The 17,346-nt window shown below is 45.3% G+C and overlaps 2 protein-coding genes across 3 annotated transcripts; one reads left to right on the forward strand and one right to left on the reverse strand.

Moving 5' to 3' along the window:
- Nucleotides 1–4,187: 4,187 nt before the first annotated feature.
- Nucleotides 4,188–12,857, forward strand: rbm28 (RNA binding motif protein 28). 2 transcript variants are annotated; one of them, XM_080538756.1, is made up of 20 exons: nt 4,188–4,561; nt 4,852–5,001; nt 5,173–5,378; nt 5,534–5,609; nt 5,768–5,860; nt 6,108–6,179; nt 6,343–6,586; nt 6,721–6,896; nt 6,996–7,068; nt 7,426–7,535; nt 7,653–7,726; nt 7,940–8,075; nt 8,264–8,328; nt 8,445–8,603; nt 9,242–9,391; nt 9,622–9,696; nt 9,885–10,143; nt 10,545–10,734; nt 11,965–12,076; nt 12,353–12,857. In XM_080538756.1, exons 1-20 carry the CDS (start codon nt 4,429–4,431, stop codon nt 12,497–12,499), a joined length of 2,700 nt encoding a protein of 899 aa, XP_080394882.1. In that variant the 5' UTR covers nt 4,188–4,428; the 3' UTR covers nt 12,500–12,857. The 2 variants fall into 2 exon arrangements, with proteins under 2 accessions (XP_080394882.1, XP_080394883.1); XM_080538757.1 differs by having other exon boundaries at nt 11,990–12,076; nt 12,353–12,482.
- A 3,316-nt stretch (nt 12,858–16,173) lies between these two features.
- lepa (leptin a) lies at nt 16,174–17,109 on the reverse strand (the record flags this gene model as incomplete). The annotated part of the gene is made up of 2 exons (XM_080539550.1): nt 16,174–16,551; nt 16,960–17,109. The coding sequence occupies 2 exons, from the start codon at nt 17,107–17,109 to the stop codon at nt 16,174–16,176; spliced, it is 528 nt and encodes a 175-aa protein (XP_080395676.1).
- Between the last annotated feature and the right edge of the window lie 237 nt (nt 17,110–17,346).

Consider the following 17,346-nt stretch of genomic DNA (forward strand, 5'->3'; position numbering starts at 1 on the left):
TTCGAACTTTCTGACATGTTTGTTATCACATAACCAGTCGTTCAGAATGCTAGTCTCAGTATTTCCCCTACAGAGGGGCGGGCCGCGAATTTGCGAAACCTAGGATGGTAGGGGGAGGCAGGGCAATACCGCTACCTGATTGGTTGGCGAAGCACTCCCTCATTTCGCCAGCCAGCTGGACTGAAAAAATCAGGTGTAGTGCTGAGGCACAAATATGTACATTTCAAGCCTGCAAACTGCGACACTTTAAATAAATGTGCAATAACACTATTGTGCAATATGACAACCCTAGTCGTCTATCTGTACAGTATAGTATAGTGGATAGTGTACATAGCCTTTATTTATGTAAACCAGCTCCTTCCCTTCTTGTGATTTTTTTAAAAGTGTTTTTTCCCCTTTCCTAACACCAGGGGAGCCACCCCTCCTAAATTTCGTTGTTTGGTACCTGTACTGTAGCAATGACAATAAAGACGATTCATTCATTCATTCATTAATTCATTCATTCATTCATTCATTCAAGTGTCTGATTATAGTTTCATGGTGTGAATAATAGTGTCAAAGAACTAGCAAGCTAGCTAGCTAGCTCAGAGGTGATTAGATGAGCTAGTCTGCTGCACACATGCCAGCTAAAGAGCTAACTGGAGGCACTTTATTATTTTACTTAAAGTAGATATACAATCTTTCTTATTCTGCTAGAATTGGGCTTTATGGTAATACCATAATGGCATATTTACAGTACATGGACAGTGGATTGAAGCATTGGAACAAACCCTCACTCATTGGAAATGTCTGTTTTTTGTAGTTGGACATACGATTTTCTTACAGGTGAGAGAGTAATTAAAGACAGCATCTGACTCTATTGCCCACAGCAACCCAATATTCAATTAGAATGATGTTATGATTTTATATGAATTCAATGTATACCTCTTATTAAATTATAAATACTCTGGTTGTTATATTTGCCTTTTGGGTGACAGCAAAAGAGGGAGAGAGGAGGATAGAGAGGGAGAGAAGGAGAGAGAGCAGGATGGTGTCGGCACACCAGAGAGAGAGAGAGCAAGAACCAGGTGAGAAAGTGGACATGTAGTCAAGACCACGTAAGTAGCCTTGAGAACCGATGGTTCTCGAGCCTAACGGCCCTTAGGGGGCAGGAGCCTATCTCCTGTTTCTGTAGCGTGAGGCAGCTTGATGTACAAGTACAGTCCATGCCACCCCCCCCCCCCAAGGCAGCAAACACTGGTGTAGATGCATACTGTATGCATAAGTGAGTGTGGTGGTGCGTATGGGGTGTCGCTACGGGACAGGTGTCGCTCTGACTGGGAGGGCAAAATCACAGTATACCCACTAGAAAAAACTAGACTACACCACTGAGTGTGACAGTCAGATGGAGCATTCGGTAAACAACAACAGCAAGGTAATGCTATCAGTTGAGTTAAAGAAAAACAGCTCTTACCTTTGAGGACACCAACATGAGCCGTGTTTACCCGTACCTCCGCCGTTCTGTTCGTGGTGATTTTAGAGGCAATAGATTATTTTTGCCCGGCTGCTCGGCTTGCCCGGCTGCTCGGTTAACCCATTAGCGGGAACATTATTAGTTGCACAAAATAGGCTGATTTAATTGACCATGAACATCAGAGACAGACATTACGAATGTTCATTTAAAATACTCCGGAAGCCCGGAAGTCCGGAAAACCGGAAGTCGGAAGTCCTCAGCATAATGCATTGTCTGCAATACAACCGGTTAATCAGGACGCACATTTTTGCGCCCCGGCCTAGAAATAGACACAGCCAATTGGAGCGCTGCTACAGCTCACGTGTAAGCGAAAAGTATTCGGCCTGCCATAGACTGGCATTGACCGGCGCCCCGACGCCTCCCCCTATGTATTTTAACAGTGAATTTTACACACACACAGATAAAATGTTTATTGTATTGGAGGATTTTTAATGAATGCTGATAGGCGCCGACAGAATATCAGCCGCATTTTGTGAATAAACAATGTTTATTTAAAAAAAAAACTTTTACAAATCGCAACTAGGAAGTGAAGGTGGGGAACTAGGAAGTGAAGGTGGGGGCGAGCCGCCACTGGTAGTAGTACCCTGACTAACCTGTACGAGGCACCATGTGCGACAGGGTAAATAAAGTGCAGAAGAACGAAAAGAAGAAGACGCGTCAGTCAGCTCGCTTCTTGATTGGCTACATTCCATTCCACGTCACAATCGGAGTCAGGAGTTGTCTGTTCTGCCCACACACAAGAGGATTTTTTAGCGTAAATATTGAACACGTTTCATATTTACGATCGTCGGCCCAGACCATTTTCCGAGCAGATTGTCGGGAGAAATTGACTCTTAACACATCTCACACCACAGGATAATCTTGTAGGATAATCTTTAGAGCCATCCGATAATCAGGCGTATGCTATCCTTGCTTGGAAGGGGGGAAATCGGGCCAAAATCGGCCAGATTATCTTTATGTCTGTACCAGGCTTTAGGTGCCATTGATGGACAGCGATGGAAAAGACATCAATGCTCTGTCATGGTAGAACAACCATGATCATCAACATAATAAAACAGCTGCATTTATGCTAAAAACCTATGTCTATCTTTTTAACCACGCTGAACATTTTACAGGAATCAATAATGAGCTAATTATCCTAATTGAACACATTGTCCAAAATGCAACTCTGAGCATCCAAGTTGAATTGTAAGACATTGTAAGCATTTGGGTGGAATAAAGCTTTAAAACGATTAGTAGTTCGACAAAGTAATATTTTGGGTGCAATAAACCTTTAACACTAAGACAGAAAGTAGTATTTGGGTGCAATAAGCCTTTAATATTTTGGGTGCAATAAGGTCATCCAATTTGCTAGGTGGTGCTGGTGCAATGAACTAGCTGGCTAGACTTGCTGGTGTAAACCTGCTGGTCTGAAACCGCTGTTGGTTCTCTGTCTCTGCAGAGTCATCCTACTGGAAATGTGTGGTGTCACGGTGTAGCAGGGGATCAATGGAAATAGAACCTGCCTTTCTACATTTTCTTTCAATAAATCATGCACATGTTATGTGGTTTCAGGCAGTGGCGGACTCAGACTGTTTGAAGGGCAGGGGCGAAAAGAAAAAAAGGGCACCTACTGCACAACATGGGACCCCATCAGTGCACATGGTCATGTTTAGACCATTGGAAGGGCAGCCAATAGGGCACATCCTCTAATGCCTCTCAAAAGGGCACTTTAGTGCAACGTTTTTCAACGGTGGGGGCACATGGTCAAGTTTACACCATTGGAGGGGCACCAATAGGGCACATCCTCTCATTTTCGCCACTCAAAAGGGCATTTTTGCCACTCAAAAGGGCACTTAAGCGGGACGTTTTTCAACCGTGGGGGCACCAGGAGGGGCGGTCGCCCCCCCTGCCCCCCCTTGAGTCCGCCAGTGGCCCGGTCACAGCTCCAGCCCTGGTCTTCTACTGTGAGGACGATGAGCTGTGCGACCCGCAGCGATGGTTGCCTTGATCCATGTGACTATATTTGGAGCATCCTGACAGGAAAGGGCTTAATGCAGACCTGGGTGGAACATACATACACTTATGTGGTGGTGGTGGTGGCTGGGCAAAAAAAATATCCATAAATAATAATAAAAGCCTATTGGATTGATGTACCTCTGAATATGTTTGAGATGTGAGCTGTAATGGGGTGTATTCAGGGGGGTAAATCCTAATTTGAGATAACATGCATAATTCAAGATTTGATTGAAACATAAAACATGTTTAAAATATTTTTGTCAGTTCTGCCAGTTACTTGATGATGATGATGATGATGAGATGTTTTGTGACATTTTAAAGTACATTGTCTGCTTCTTTCCAATTATATATTTTAAAAAGGCCCATTCTGTACTTTGTCTCCAGACAACCGCCTGGGGTTTGACAGAGCAAATGTAATCACCCTCGTAACCATTGCTGAAACCATATGAACCTATATGATGACATTGTGTGGTGGTGGTGGTATCAACATGACTTTTCAAAACATACTGTCATTCTGAAGCTAATGTAAGCTATAGACTTGTCGTGTCATCCCAGTACCACTAGAGGCAGCACTGTCACTATTGTTGACTTTTCTCATCTCGGGCTGCAGGACGCACATGGACGGAGGACAACTTCCTCACTTCCTCTGCATTTCAAAGATGGCGGCCCTGTGGAGAAAACGTGTGTTTATCATCCAGCGGTTGTCATGTCTTCTTGCCTGTTAGATATTGTCCGGCGATCGCGATACATTAACTATTTATAGAGGGTGAGTTATTGTTGTGAATAATAGTGTATCATTTCGCGTGTGCCAATCTCACACGTTACTGTTGTGGCACTTGGACGTAATAGACTAGGCTGGTTAGCTAGCTCGCTTAGCGTGCTCAGTCTAAACTTTGGATTCCCAGTAAGCGAGTTGAATGACAGATCGAGCCATGACAGCTCTGACTGTGTTCGTTCGGAGTTTGCCAGCATCTGCTTCGAACGCCCGACTCGAAGAGATCTTCTCCGAAATTGGCCCAGTGAAGCATTGCTTTGTTGTCAAGGAAAAAGGTGAGCGCTGCTACCCCGAGCATGTTTCATCTACCAGCCACAGGCATGATAATCGCTCACCTTTCGGCGAAATTCGCCGTTTTGAATCCAATGACCTACCTACATTCTCCCCCCGACCCATTTTCATGCCTGCAGCCAGTTCTTGGCTATGGGCCACGGGGTGAAGCCTACCTACTACACACATCCATACTCCATACATGTGTATTCTGGCCTAGGACGTTGTTTTATTGTCAAGTTTGTTGGCTAATGACTCACAGGAAATCCTCTATATGACCTCGGTTTACTTCCAGCTGCAGAGAAATGTCGGGGGATCGGATACGTCACCTACTCCATGGCGGAGGACGCGCATCGCGCTGTGAAAGAGGTGAACGACTACGACGGACAGAGGATCGCCGTGTCCGTGGCCAAGAAGAAAATATACGACAAGAAAAAAAAAGGCGGTATGGATTAGACAGAGATCACCTTTATAGGCTGTAGTACGTGTATGTACAGAATAGGGGAGGCTGGTGGAGGTGGGCATCGTTGTGATTCTACCTCCACTGGTACTGAGGAATCCACAATGTTTCAGTTGGTGCCATGATCAGTCATTCATGTGGTGTTTTCCTGTTCAGCATCCAAGGAGCCAGCATCCAAGGAGCCAGCGTCCAAGGAGCCAGCGTCCAAGGAGCCAGCGTCCAAAGAGCCAGCATCCAAGGAGCCTGCATCCAAGGAGTCAGCCTCCAAGGAGATAGCCACTCCAAAAGAACCCAAATCTAAAGGAATAAAAAATAACAACAGAAGGAAAGCCAGACTGATCATCAGAAATCTGAGTTTTAAGGTATTACTGCCACATTCATACACACACACACACACACACACACACACACACACACACACACACACACACACACACACACACATTCTTTCTCTATCCCCCCCCCCCTCCTCTGCAATTTGTGGTGCATAATTCTGCCTTGCCTTATGTTCCTGCAGTGCTCAGAAGATGATCTGAAGCAAGCCTTTGCTAAGTTTGGAACCGTCCTTGAGGCCAACATCCCTCTTAAACCAGGTAAAGACATCACCGCCCAAAAGTACACCATCACTGTTATCCTGTGGCCAATGGCATAAGGAAAGGCAACAGCTTTTCTGAAGTTCTAGCCTGTGTTCCGTTTGGTGGTTCACCGCTCCTGTCTTTCTTTTTGTCTTTTTGATCCGCTGTGCGTTCAGATGGGAAGATGCGAGGGTTTGCATTTGTCCAGTTCAAGAATGTGCTGGAGGCAGGAAAGGCGCTGAACGGCCTAAACCTGAAGGAGATCAAAGGTCAGTGTGACATATCTCCTCTACCTGTCCTGTGTGAGTGTGGAACTGGCCTACACTCTATTTTTAGGGGGGTTCAAGCAAGTGCTTTTCATTCATAGCTCCCTCGACGTAGTCCAACCGTAGTAGTTGTTTTCTGATCTCAGAAACCGAAAGAAAATCTACCTCTGGCTCGAAAAGCTATACAGAATACAATGAATATGTACGATGGAATGAAGTAATTTCCCCATCTCTGTGCTCTCTCCCTCAGGAAGGCAGGTCGCTGTGGACTGGGCCGTAGCGAAAGACAAATTTGTTGCTACGCAGCCACCCGCCAAATCGGGTAACTAGTTCTGACGGCATTAACAAAGTTTGGTTGACTTTTAATGTGGTTCATCATCCGGTGTCGAAGGGCTCTTTGGACGAGGCCTGGCCTGATGTTCAGGGATGTGGAGGTGGTCCTGTATTGTCACCGAGTTGATGGTTGTGTTCCGGTGTGCACACAGGACCTAAGAAAGAGGAAACGGTTGTAGCGGAGAAACCGGCTCCTAAGAGTGACTCGAGCGGAGACGACGCCGTCAAGCCGAAGGACAAGAAAGTGAAAGTTCAGACAGGCACCAGGAAGCAAAAAAAAAAGGAAAAAGAGGAGGAGGAGGATGAAGAAGAGGAGCAGAACGAGGAGGAGGAGGAGGAGGAAGAAGAAGTTAAACCTATAAAGAAAGCAGTAACTCCTCCAAAGAAAAAGAAAAAGTAAACCTCCAGTTGTGCATATACTTTTCGTGAAACTTGAATCACGTGATTTAGATGAATTGAGTCAGTCTTGATATTAGGTCCCATGGCCCCTTGTGTTTACCTAATTTTTTTAACGACCCCTCTCTCTACAGAGCGAGCTCCAAGCCAGTTGAACAGAAGGCAGACAGCCAGTCAGAAGAGGAGAGTGAGGAAGAGGAGGAGCAGGATGCAGAGTCCCAGGATGCAGATGATGATGATGATGACCAAAGTGATCTTGGGTCTGATGACGAAGATGATGATGATGATGATGATGAAGATGATGACTCAGGTATGACTTTTCCTCTGGATCTAGCCCTGCTTTACTCTAGCGATATCATTGAAGTTCATGCTCTTCTTTTAAATGTGCCTAACTTCTCTCTCCCTCTAGATCGTCCAACCAAGAAGAAGAAGAAGATGATCCTTCCCTCAGACATCAACCAGGGCAAGACCATCTTCATCAGGTCAGCTGCTCCTATCACCCCCCGCCCCCCCTCCATTCCTCACCTCTACCCTCAGTGTTTAAAGCACTACAGGGTCGGCCTGGGGTTGTCCAGTGGTCTAGCACCATGGCCTACAGTGCACACATGCCCATGTCCGCATGGGTTCGAATACGGGCCCTTGCCCTGCTTTCTCCTCCTTACTTCCTGTCTCTCTCTACAGTCTCTGTCCAATAAAAACAAATGGAAATGGAAATAAACGAGAGTGGGACTACCCCACTCCTAAAAAGAATAACCGTAAACAAATATATGAGAGAAACACTACAGGGACCAAGATCAGTTCCAGATTTGCTGATGGCTCCTTCTTCCTCCCACCTTCAGGAACCTGTCATTTGACACCGAAGAGGAGGGCCTGGAGCAGGGTCTACTGCAGTTCGGGGAACTCAATTACATCAAGATTTGTCTCCACCCGGACACGGAACACTCCAAAGGTCCGTCAGAAACACCGCGGTTAAACACACTGTCTCCCCCCCACTGACATGTCTACGTCTCAGGAGGATATAGGTTTAACACGGCTTGCTGATCGGTGTGTGTTTGTATCTGGCCAGGTGTCGCATTTGCGCAGTACAAGTCCAAAGAAGCTGCCCAGAGATGCATCGCAGCATCGGAGGATGAATCGGAGGTGAGGCACCGAACAGAACTATGATGAGGGGTTTTACTTTTCCAAACACCTGTCTCCCAATCACCCCAAAACAGTGGTGTGCTGCACATGTGTGTAACTCATTTTGTCCCTCCTGTGCGTGTGTGTGTGTGCGTGTGTGTGCGTGCGCGTGTGTGTGTGTGTGTGTGTGTGTGTGTGTGTGTGTGTGTGTGTGTGTGCGCGTGTGTGTGTCAGACCGGTGGTGTCCGCGTGGATGGGAGGAAGCTGAACGTGGTCGCAGCGGTGAGCAGAGACGACGCCGTCAAGCTGAAGGACAAGAAAGTGAAAGTTCAGACAGGCACCAGGAACATGTACCTGGCCAGGGAGGGATGTGAGTCACCACTGTCCTTTCTACCTCTCTCCCCCTCTGCTCACTTTACCCACCCACCAGCACTGTGAACCTCACTATAGAGCCATGTGAGTAACAACCCTCCTTTCTCTCTTCCCCTCCCTCTCTTCTCTCTCACTCTCTCTTGCTCTCTTTCTCCTTCTCTTTCCCCCGTCCTCCCTCCGTCTTAGTGATCCGAGCAGGAACCAAGTCAGCGGAGGGTGTGCCCGCAGCAGACATGGCCAAGAGACTCAGAGTGAGTCCATTACTCACGCCAGCACCAATGCAACGGTCGCTCGATTCATTTGTCTTTTTTGGGGGGGTTTGTTGTAGAAATGTTCATTGTCTCCCCACCCGTGTGTGTGTGTTTAGTTTGAGGAACTAAAGAGGACCAAGCTTAGGAGCATCAGCGTGTTCGTGTCGAAGACTCGTCTGTGTGTTCATAACCTGCCCAAGTCTGTGGACGTCAAGCAGCTGAGGAAACTCTGTCTCAAAGCCGCAGGGGGGGGCAGGGAGGCCCGAATCTCAGAGGTAAGACACACAGACACACTACTGTTTTTAATTTGTTATTATTAAGTGTGCTTGCAGTAGCAAGCAACACTTATTGTTATTGTACATATATATATATATTATTATTTATTTATTATTATAGCAAAGTTTGCACCGGCTACTCCTCCCACAAGGGGGTGCAGGGTGGTGACCCCCCCCTCCCCCCACACACACACACACACACACACACAAACACTATTGGACTTTTTGTGGAGAAAAAACCCCCATAAAAAATTAATGATGGAATGTTGACAACATAGTGGATTATTTTATTTTTTTTGCAACTTGCTCCCAGGGCTACAATTGTATGTCTATATATTCACAAATTTAATCTAAATGTTCAGCAACTCTCACTGTCACAAAAAATATCAACATCAACAATATCAGCTAGTGAAACAAAAATACAGGTCAGCCTAGAGTGAGTTGCTATGACAACCCAAAAGGTGTGTTGGTAGGACTAAACACAGGTGACTCTGACTGAGTCATCCATCAGTCATTACTAGCTGGGTCAAGTGTTTGAGTGGCCACTAGGGGGCGCTGCTGTTCAGCATCTGCAGTTGCCTCATGTCTGTTTCTCTTCACCGTCCCTCCCACCCTCCCTCCCTCCTTCCCTCCTCCAGTGCAGGGTGATGTATGACAAGAAGCCAGAGAAGGGGCAGGTGTCGGGTCGGTCACTGGGTTACGGCTTCGTTCAGTTCCAGGACCACGAGCACGCTCTGAAGACACTTCGTCACCTCAACAACAACCCTGACATCTATGGCCCAACCAAGGTGTGTGTGTGTGTGTGTTTCTGTGTGTGTTTCTGTGTGTGTTTCCGTGTGTGTGTGGAATGGAATGGAATGGAGCTTTGTGTTGAGGTGATGAAAACTTGTTATTGAAAATAGTGTGACGTGTTTGGTTTGGCGACCAAGGCGTCTCGTCAATATTGACTGGTATTCTGAGTAAGCCAATGAGAATGTGTTATTGAGAGGGGTGGTGTGTGTGTGTGTGTCATCCACAGAGGCCAATCGTGGAGTTCTCTCTGGAGGACGGCAGGAAGCTGAAGATGAAAGAATTGCGGCAACAGCAAAGCAAGGTGAAACCTTGTTATTAAGTTCACTTACAGAGTCACTAAGAGACTCCAAAAGACAGACTAACAGCTGAGAGTAGCTTCGGGGACCTCGGCATTCGATGTCTCTCCTAAAAAGGCCTACTGATGATGATGATGATGATGATGATGATTTTAGATGTATAATTAAATGTTTCAATATCTGTGGTTTCAAGGAGCGTTTCCAGAGAGGACGTGCGAAGGTCGAGGCCAATCAGCAGCCCGAAGAACCTCAGAACGGTGTGGCGGGACCTCAGAAGGGCGTGGCGAGACCTCAGGGACCTCAGAACGGCGAGACGAGACCTCAGGGACCTCAGAAGGGCGTGGCGAGACCTCAGGGGGGCGTGGCCAAACCTCAGGGGGGCGCTGCGGCTACAGGGCCAGCGAAGGCATCGACACAGCCATCACCGTCAAGCCATGCCGGGAAGGACAGAGGTATGGCACTCTTATGCTTTGGCAACTCCTTTAAATAAATAAAAAGTTCTCTTTTCAATGGTCATATCAATACACATGATGCCATTTAAAACGAGGAGAAAATCCCATTTGATGATGCGTTTAAGAGTTGTCTTTCTGAAGTAATGGTAAATGCTACCACACAGACACAGACACACACACACACACACTTCAGAGGGTGACCACAGGACAATACGATCGTGTAGTCGCTCGCCCAACCCTACCTAACCCTAATCCTGACACCAGAAGATTTTTTTTTTGGCTCGTCTATTCTGACAATGTTGTTCGTTTTGTCAAACTCCTCCTCCTACTCTTTCCCTCTCTCCTCTTCTCTCACCCCCATCCCTCATCTCACTGATGTCCTCTCTGACATGGCTTTCTAGTGATTCCCGCGCAAGCAAAGACACAGATACAGACGACGGCACCGGCACAGACAAAGGCACAGACACAGAAGCAGGGCGGGCAGTTTTCAGGGTTCCAGTCAACTCCTGAGGTGGAACACGTTGAACTGCAGGACGGCAAGAAACGAAGAACAACCCTCACCTTCCCCTCCCATCGTGGCCCCAAGATCAGGTAAAGACAAACACACTTTACACCACTCATGCATCATGAGGGGGCGACTGTGGCGCAGTAGGTAGAGCCGCCGTGTGTGTTGGCTGCACCTTTGACCATAGCCTAGAGCAGCGGTTCCCAACCTATGGGCCATGGGAGAGTACTGCAAGTGGGCCGCCAAATCATGGGCAAAAAAAATGTTTTATTGACGTTTTTTTTTTACAAAAACGTTTTAATTTTAAAAAGATAAAAAATCTTGGATTGAACAGCCATGATCGTATTGTGTGTGGTGTGCGCCGATATTTCCATCCGAAAAGAAGAAGTCAGCTCGCTTCTTGATTGGCTACATTCCATCCCGGACTCGCGAACAGGGTTGCCAGATGGGATCGACATTTTCCACCCTAACCACAGTTTAAAACCGCTAATTCCACCCAAAAAACCCGAGCCCATCTGGCAACCCTAGTAGGGAGTCGGGAGTTGCCCACACACATAAGGATGTTTGGTCGTAAATATTGAACACATACAACATTTACGATCTTGGTATTTGATCACCTGCTATATAAAACATCGCCGCTCGGCTTTAATGGTTTAACCGCTATTTATTTGTTATTTTTTGGCCACGCTCCCTCTAGTTTTTGGTCAAATTACGTCGTTGTTTTGAGCGCTCGTGCGCGTTTCATGCGAGAGAAAAAAATCGCGCACACGGCTGAGTGGGCCGCGAATACTGGATATATCTGTAAAGTGGGCCGTGAGTCCTAAAAGGTTGGGAACCGCTGGCCTAGAGAAAGCCTTTTTAACCAAAATCTTAAAATACCAACAGCTGGAGCAGGCCATTATCACAACTGGGCTACAAAACTTTTAGTTTTCATATTTGGCAGCTTGGGCCATGTTCATAAGTCTGTTGTTAGAGGCCTTCAAATGGCTGGTCTACCCAAGAGAAGGGCCAAACAGTTAGCAAAATATTGCTCAATATCCGCTGTTATTGGTAGCCGCTCAATATGGAGAAGGCGGTGCTTCCTGTACCCATAAGCTGGATACTGTCTGTTTTACAGTATTGATACTTTATCTGTCAACCCACTGGTATCATCTGGTTTAAATAACATCCCGTGTGTGGCAGAACTGTTTGTTGGCTCAGCATTACTGTAACAGATTGTTTCCATGATATCAAAATGCACTGTTAGTATTTATGTCCTTTAGAATTGTACATGTATGTGGACATAAATAAAGCATTTAAAATGTGTGTGTGTGTAGACTGCGGGATAAGGGGAAGCCGCAGATACTGCCCCCTAAGCCCAAGAACCGGCCAAGCAGGAAGGATCGACTAGGACAGTCACTGGAGAAACCTACACAGCCCAAACCACAGGTATATGCTCACACACACACACACACACACACACACACACACACGCACACTCATGGAACACACACAAAACAGCAACCAGTCACAACAGCACACAACCCAGACCAAAACTCAAGACAATCTGAATCTTTATTTATTCTGAGGCCAATAGTTCCTAATGAACCTGTTGTTGTTAGCAGCAGAAATGTTGTCAGATATTAGCCTTGCCTTGTGTTGTCATCTGATAGTGAACCTATGAGCTGCTTGATACTGACTGACTCTGTGTTGTGTGTTTCCTAGAGTGCTAAAGGTAAAGCAGGCAAGAAGCGGTCCAGGAACAGGGAGGATGACCGCTTTGACAATCTGGTGGAGCAGTACAAGAAGAAACTGATGGGCGGCAGCAAGCCTGGTGCAGCTGTCAAGAGGAACAAGTGGTTCGATAGTTAATTGTGTGTGTGTGTGTGCGTGTGTGTGTGTGTGTGCGTGTGTGTGTGTGTGTGTCTGGGTGCCTGTGGGTGCTTGCGGGTGCGTGAGTGTGTGTGAGAAAGAGAAAACCCATTCTCATTTCTTGTTGAACAGTTGACATGTTGAGCTTCATGAGGATTGCTTGTGATGTGGTGTTTCACACATTAACTGTGTAAAAAGATGTTTGTAACTTCACTTTATACATCATTAGTTCCTCCATCACAGTACAAAAAGAATGCTACTCATATTACCATGTTATTTTATTTTGTGCTGTTAGTTTGTTTATCTGTGAATTAATGGAGAATAATGTTAAGAAAACAAGAGCTTTCATTATTGTAAATGACTGACGTTTTTATTACATAATGTACAAAGAACTTGTCTTTCTTGTCTTTCATTGTAATAGTGTTTTTATTTTAATTTTAATTCAACATATTTCCATTGCAGCTATTCACATGAAATTTAGACCAGACATTGGTATGAACTCAATAAAACTACCCAGCTAAAGAAATTGAAACATTCCAATCCATAAAAAAAAGCTATGTGCAATAAAGTGGATTGATACAGGAAACACAGTAAGAGAATGCACTAAACCAGCTTATGCCACTAATGAGTTCTACCTGTGCTAATTAGAATCAGCTGGGTTAGTGCATGTTGGTGGGTAAGTACTTCCACTCTTTGAAAGAGTGTTTCCCACCACTGAATGCAAGTAAACAAACCATTTGTCAACAAGCTTTCTTGCAAGAAACATTTCATGATGGGTAGAGGCAAAGAGCTCTCCCAAGACATTCACAACAAGATTGTTGAGCAGCGTAGTAATGGTACTGGTTACTAACAGATTTCTCAACTATGAAACGTACCTATAAGCACCATTGGGGCCATTATCTGCAAGTGTCAGGATCATCAACCGGCCACACACAGGAGCTCCTCGCAAGATGTCTGACCGGGCAGTCAGAAAGTTAGTCCGAAGAGTAGCTCAAGAGCCACAGACCACTCAAGCTGAGCTCCAGAAAAACCAGGAAGCAGCGGTTGTCACAAAGAAAGCAGGCAATGCGCTCCTCCGCCACCACCGTCTCCATTCATGATCACCCTGGAAGACTCCACTACTGAAGAATAGGCATGTTGAAGCAGAACATTTGGAGAGAAATCTAACTTTTCAGCAACGATGCAACGTGCCATGTTTGGAGGAGAAATGTCTGCATATTATCTGAGAAATACCATACCGACATTGAAGTTTGGAGGTGAAAGCACCATGGTATGGAGCTGTTTCTCTTCACATGGTAGCGGTGGAATCCAAATTATGGAAGGGAGGATCATTAGACGCCGACTCTACCTCCTGCGCCACAGCTGCCCCTGTGTACCGTTACAGCCCTACTGCCAGCTTCAGAGAAACTCAACTTAAGTTGCAAATGCAGCTCTCGTACACACTGTTCGTCAGATTGCAGGGAGCTAGTGCCCTCCATAAGTATTAGAAAAAGGAAGCATTTTAGCTCTATACTCCAGCAGTTTGAAATCAAACAATTACTATGGGGCCAAAGTAGAGATTCTCAGCTTTAACACAATGGGTTTATTTTTCCAGTGGGTGTCACCATTTAGAACGTACATTTTTAAAACATCCTCCCCCTATTTTAGGGCTCCAAAAGTATTAAAAAGTACCATATAATATCCAAATAAAGTAGTCATGTTTAGTATTCGGTCGCATCCTTTACATGCAATAACTCATTGACCCCACCAGACGCTGGGTATCTTCTCTGGTAATGCCCTGCTAGGCCTGTATTGCAGCCCTCTTCAGTTGTATCTAATGTATTTTTGCCTAAAATATTATCATTCGGAAATTAAATGCACCTTTAATTGGATTTCAATCTTGGCCAGTCAAGAACTTTCCTCCTTTTGGACCTGAAAAACTCCCTAGTTGCTATGGCAATGTGTTTGGGCCCAAACCATAGCACCCCCTCCACCATCTTTCACAGATGAGGTGGTATGCTGTAAATCTTGGACAGATCCTTTTTTCTCCAAACGTTCCACTTGCAATCACTCTGGTACATAATATCGGTCTTATCTGTCAAGACTTCCAGACATTTGCATGCTGTTTAGGTATTTATTTTAGCAAACTGACGATCTGTAATTTGACCATCCTTTTGAGGATGACTAGTGGTTTACACCTTGCAGTGAAGCCTCTGTAATTCAGCTGGTGACATTCTGCTCCTGGAGAGTGTTCTAATCTGTGCAACAGCTGTTTTGGGATTTTTCTTAATTATAGTGAGCATTCTTTGGTCATCCACTGTAGAAATCGTCCTTGGCCCACCAGCCTGTGTGCGATTGTAGAGCTAATGATGAATGATGTTACACAATTTATGCAGAAATCCAGGTAATTCCAAAGGGTTCACATACTTTTTCTTGCAACTGTATGTATGAAATAGGCTACACAAGTATAGTGTTGTTATTGAGCCGTCTTCTGTGATTGAGGTCATTCAGTAGCTGCCCCTTTTAAGTTTCTTTCTGGATCTCATACACAAACACACCCACCCACATACATACATAAACACATAGCCTGCTTCAACACACAAGGCTGACTTTGATTATGTTTGCTTATTGTGTTAGGTCTTTATGTCTTGTTCAGGCCTCCCACTCTTCAGTCAACATGTGCTTTTAACTTTTTTTGATAGTGTGAAACAAAGTCAGGATAGAAAAGCAAATTGTTTTATTTAAATACATGTGTCCATACACATCTCATATTAAATGGTTACAGAACAAATGTTGTACAAAAATATTCAGTATAAATAGGGATATGGTGAATGGTATTATGATCCAAAGAAGCAGTTCATATTGCACTAGATAGATAAATTGGCACAAACAGATCCAGATCATCCTACCAAACTATGATGCAACGCAGAGAGACATAAACACCCACGCCCCACACCCACGTATGTTTTCCCTTTCCTTCTCTGCTCAAAGAGAAACATCTGCTTTACTGGCACGGGTCGTCCTGGGTTTCAGGAAACCCTGTGAGCATGACATCACACCACACCGTCACGTCCCCTCTGGAGTAGGCATGATTACTCAGCTGATTCTGCGTGTGTGTGTGTGTGTGTGTGTGTGTGTGTGTGATCACATGTTGTCAATTGCTCAGCACATTATTTGCCTAGCAGGCAAGGGTTGGCTGACTGGACTGATCGAATCAATCAAAGAAAGGTGTCAACTATCAACTAAGAGATCTCTACAGTCTGGTGTGTTTCTCAGTTCCTTGGTTAGAAATAAAAAATGGAAAAAAAAAGAATAAATAATGTCACATTATCACATCAGTCTTCAACATTTGGTTTACTGTATACAGCTTGGATCTATTTCCTATTAAACATATTTTTAAAAAATGATACAAAATACTGAGTTATTTTCTTCCTCATGAGAATAAATATTTCAAGGTAGAAGCAACGTTTTTGAAAACATACAATATAAAAAGACAAAATAACTTAAGGGGGGGAGAGGGGTAATGAGTGCTCATCTAAAATGTGAACATACATTCGACATGCTCAGCAGCTCCCAAGCTGGACTGAGTTCAGTCACTCAGTGTCAGTCAGTTGTGTAGACTCTTGTTCAACAGGTCTAAATCAGACCTCAGTTCAATCACTCATTGGAAAAGAGTGGACGGCGACCGATCCTCTTCAGCAGGTTCTGATCTGATCCAGGTTGGACAGAAGCTGACTGAGGAAGCCCTTGAGTGACGTCAGAGCTACAGGGATCACGCTCAGATTAAACCTCTCTTTGTGACTCTTTAGATATTCCTCCAGCGGACCCCGTTCCCTCTGCTTCTGGCTCTGACCCAGGCAGTGCACCACCCTCAAGTTCTCCAGTAGGACCCTCAGATAGGAGACCTCCTCCCTCAGCTGGGTGAGCTCGTGCGGGGGCAGGGAGCGCAGCCCCTCCTGGTAGACGCCCAGGAGTTCCACCATGGAGGAGAGACCCTCTAAAGGCTGGTCCACAGGGGCCTCAGGGAAGACAGTGTCCAGCCCCCCGATCACCAGGCCAGGAGATATCGCCATCTGGAGGGACAGAGAGGAGATGTATCAATCAATCAATCAATCAATCAATCAATCAAATGTGATTTCATAATGCTTTTTAAAAAGTGATTTATCACAGAATATATATAGTATAGTAAAACCTTGACCTAGACCCCCAAAAGAGCCACAGAGATTGATATCCGAAGCAACCTATGCCATTTGCATGGCATGCAAGTACAGTCACAGCACAGTTGCGAGTGACAGTAATCTATGCAATGAATGTACGCTTTATGTCTGCAACTGTTGTTGATTCTTCACGGTGGTCATGCCACTATACAGTAGATGCAATGACACATACAGCTCAGAAGGATACACTTCTATGTCATGTAGAATACGTCTGCACGTCTGGCTGCATGTGTAACTTAGACACTGAGAGGTGCATGCACTTACCTCATCGCTGTGTTTCTGTATCCTGGCCAACATGATCTGAGCCAGGTCTTTTACTTTGGTCCTCACAACGTTCAATGACAAGGAGGCTCCGTTCCCCACAGTAAACAACGCCAGGAGAGAGGACAGTAGGAAGGCCAGGGAACTGTCCATGCCTGTGGTCTGTACGTGTAGTGTGTAGGTGTGAGTACGTGAGGGAGTCTAGAACAGCAGAGGAACAGAATGGTCAAGTTTAGAGTTTACATTACGTAGTTGAAAATGTTGGCAGAATACATTATGTTCATGACCATTGTATGACCGTGAAAATCGTAGGAGATGTCTTCAACTTTCACTTGTCACTTTCTGGTAAGTAACTAACACAGCCAGAATAAGTTCATTTCCAGATGCTAT

This window comes from Nansenia antarctica, assembly GCF_963989245.1.
Source record: "Nansenia antarctica genome assembly, chromosome: 9".
In the NCBI taxonomy this organism is placed as follows: Eukaryota; Metazoa; Chordata; class Actinopteri; order Argentiniformes; family Microstomatidae; genus Nansenia; species Nansenia antarctica.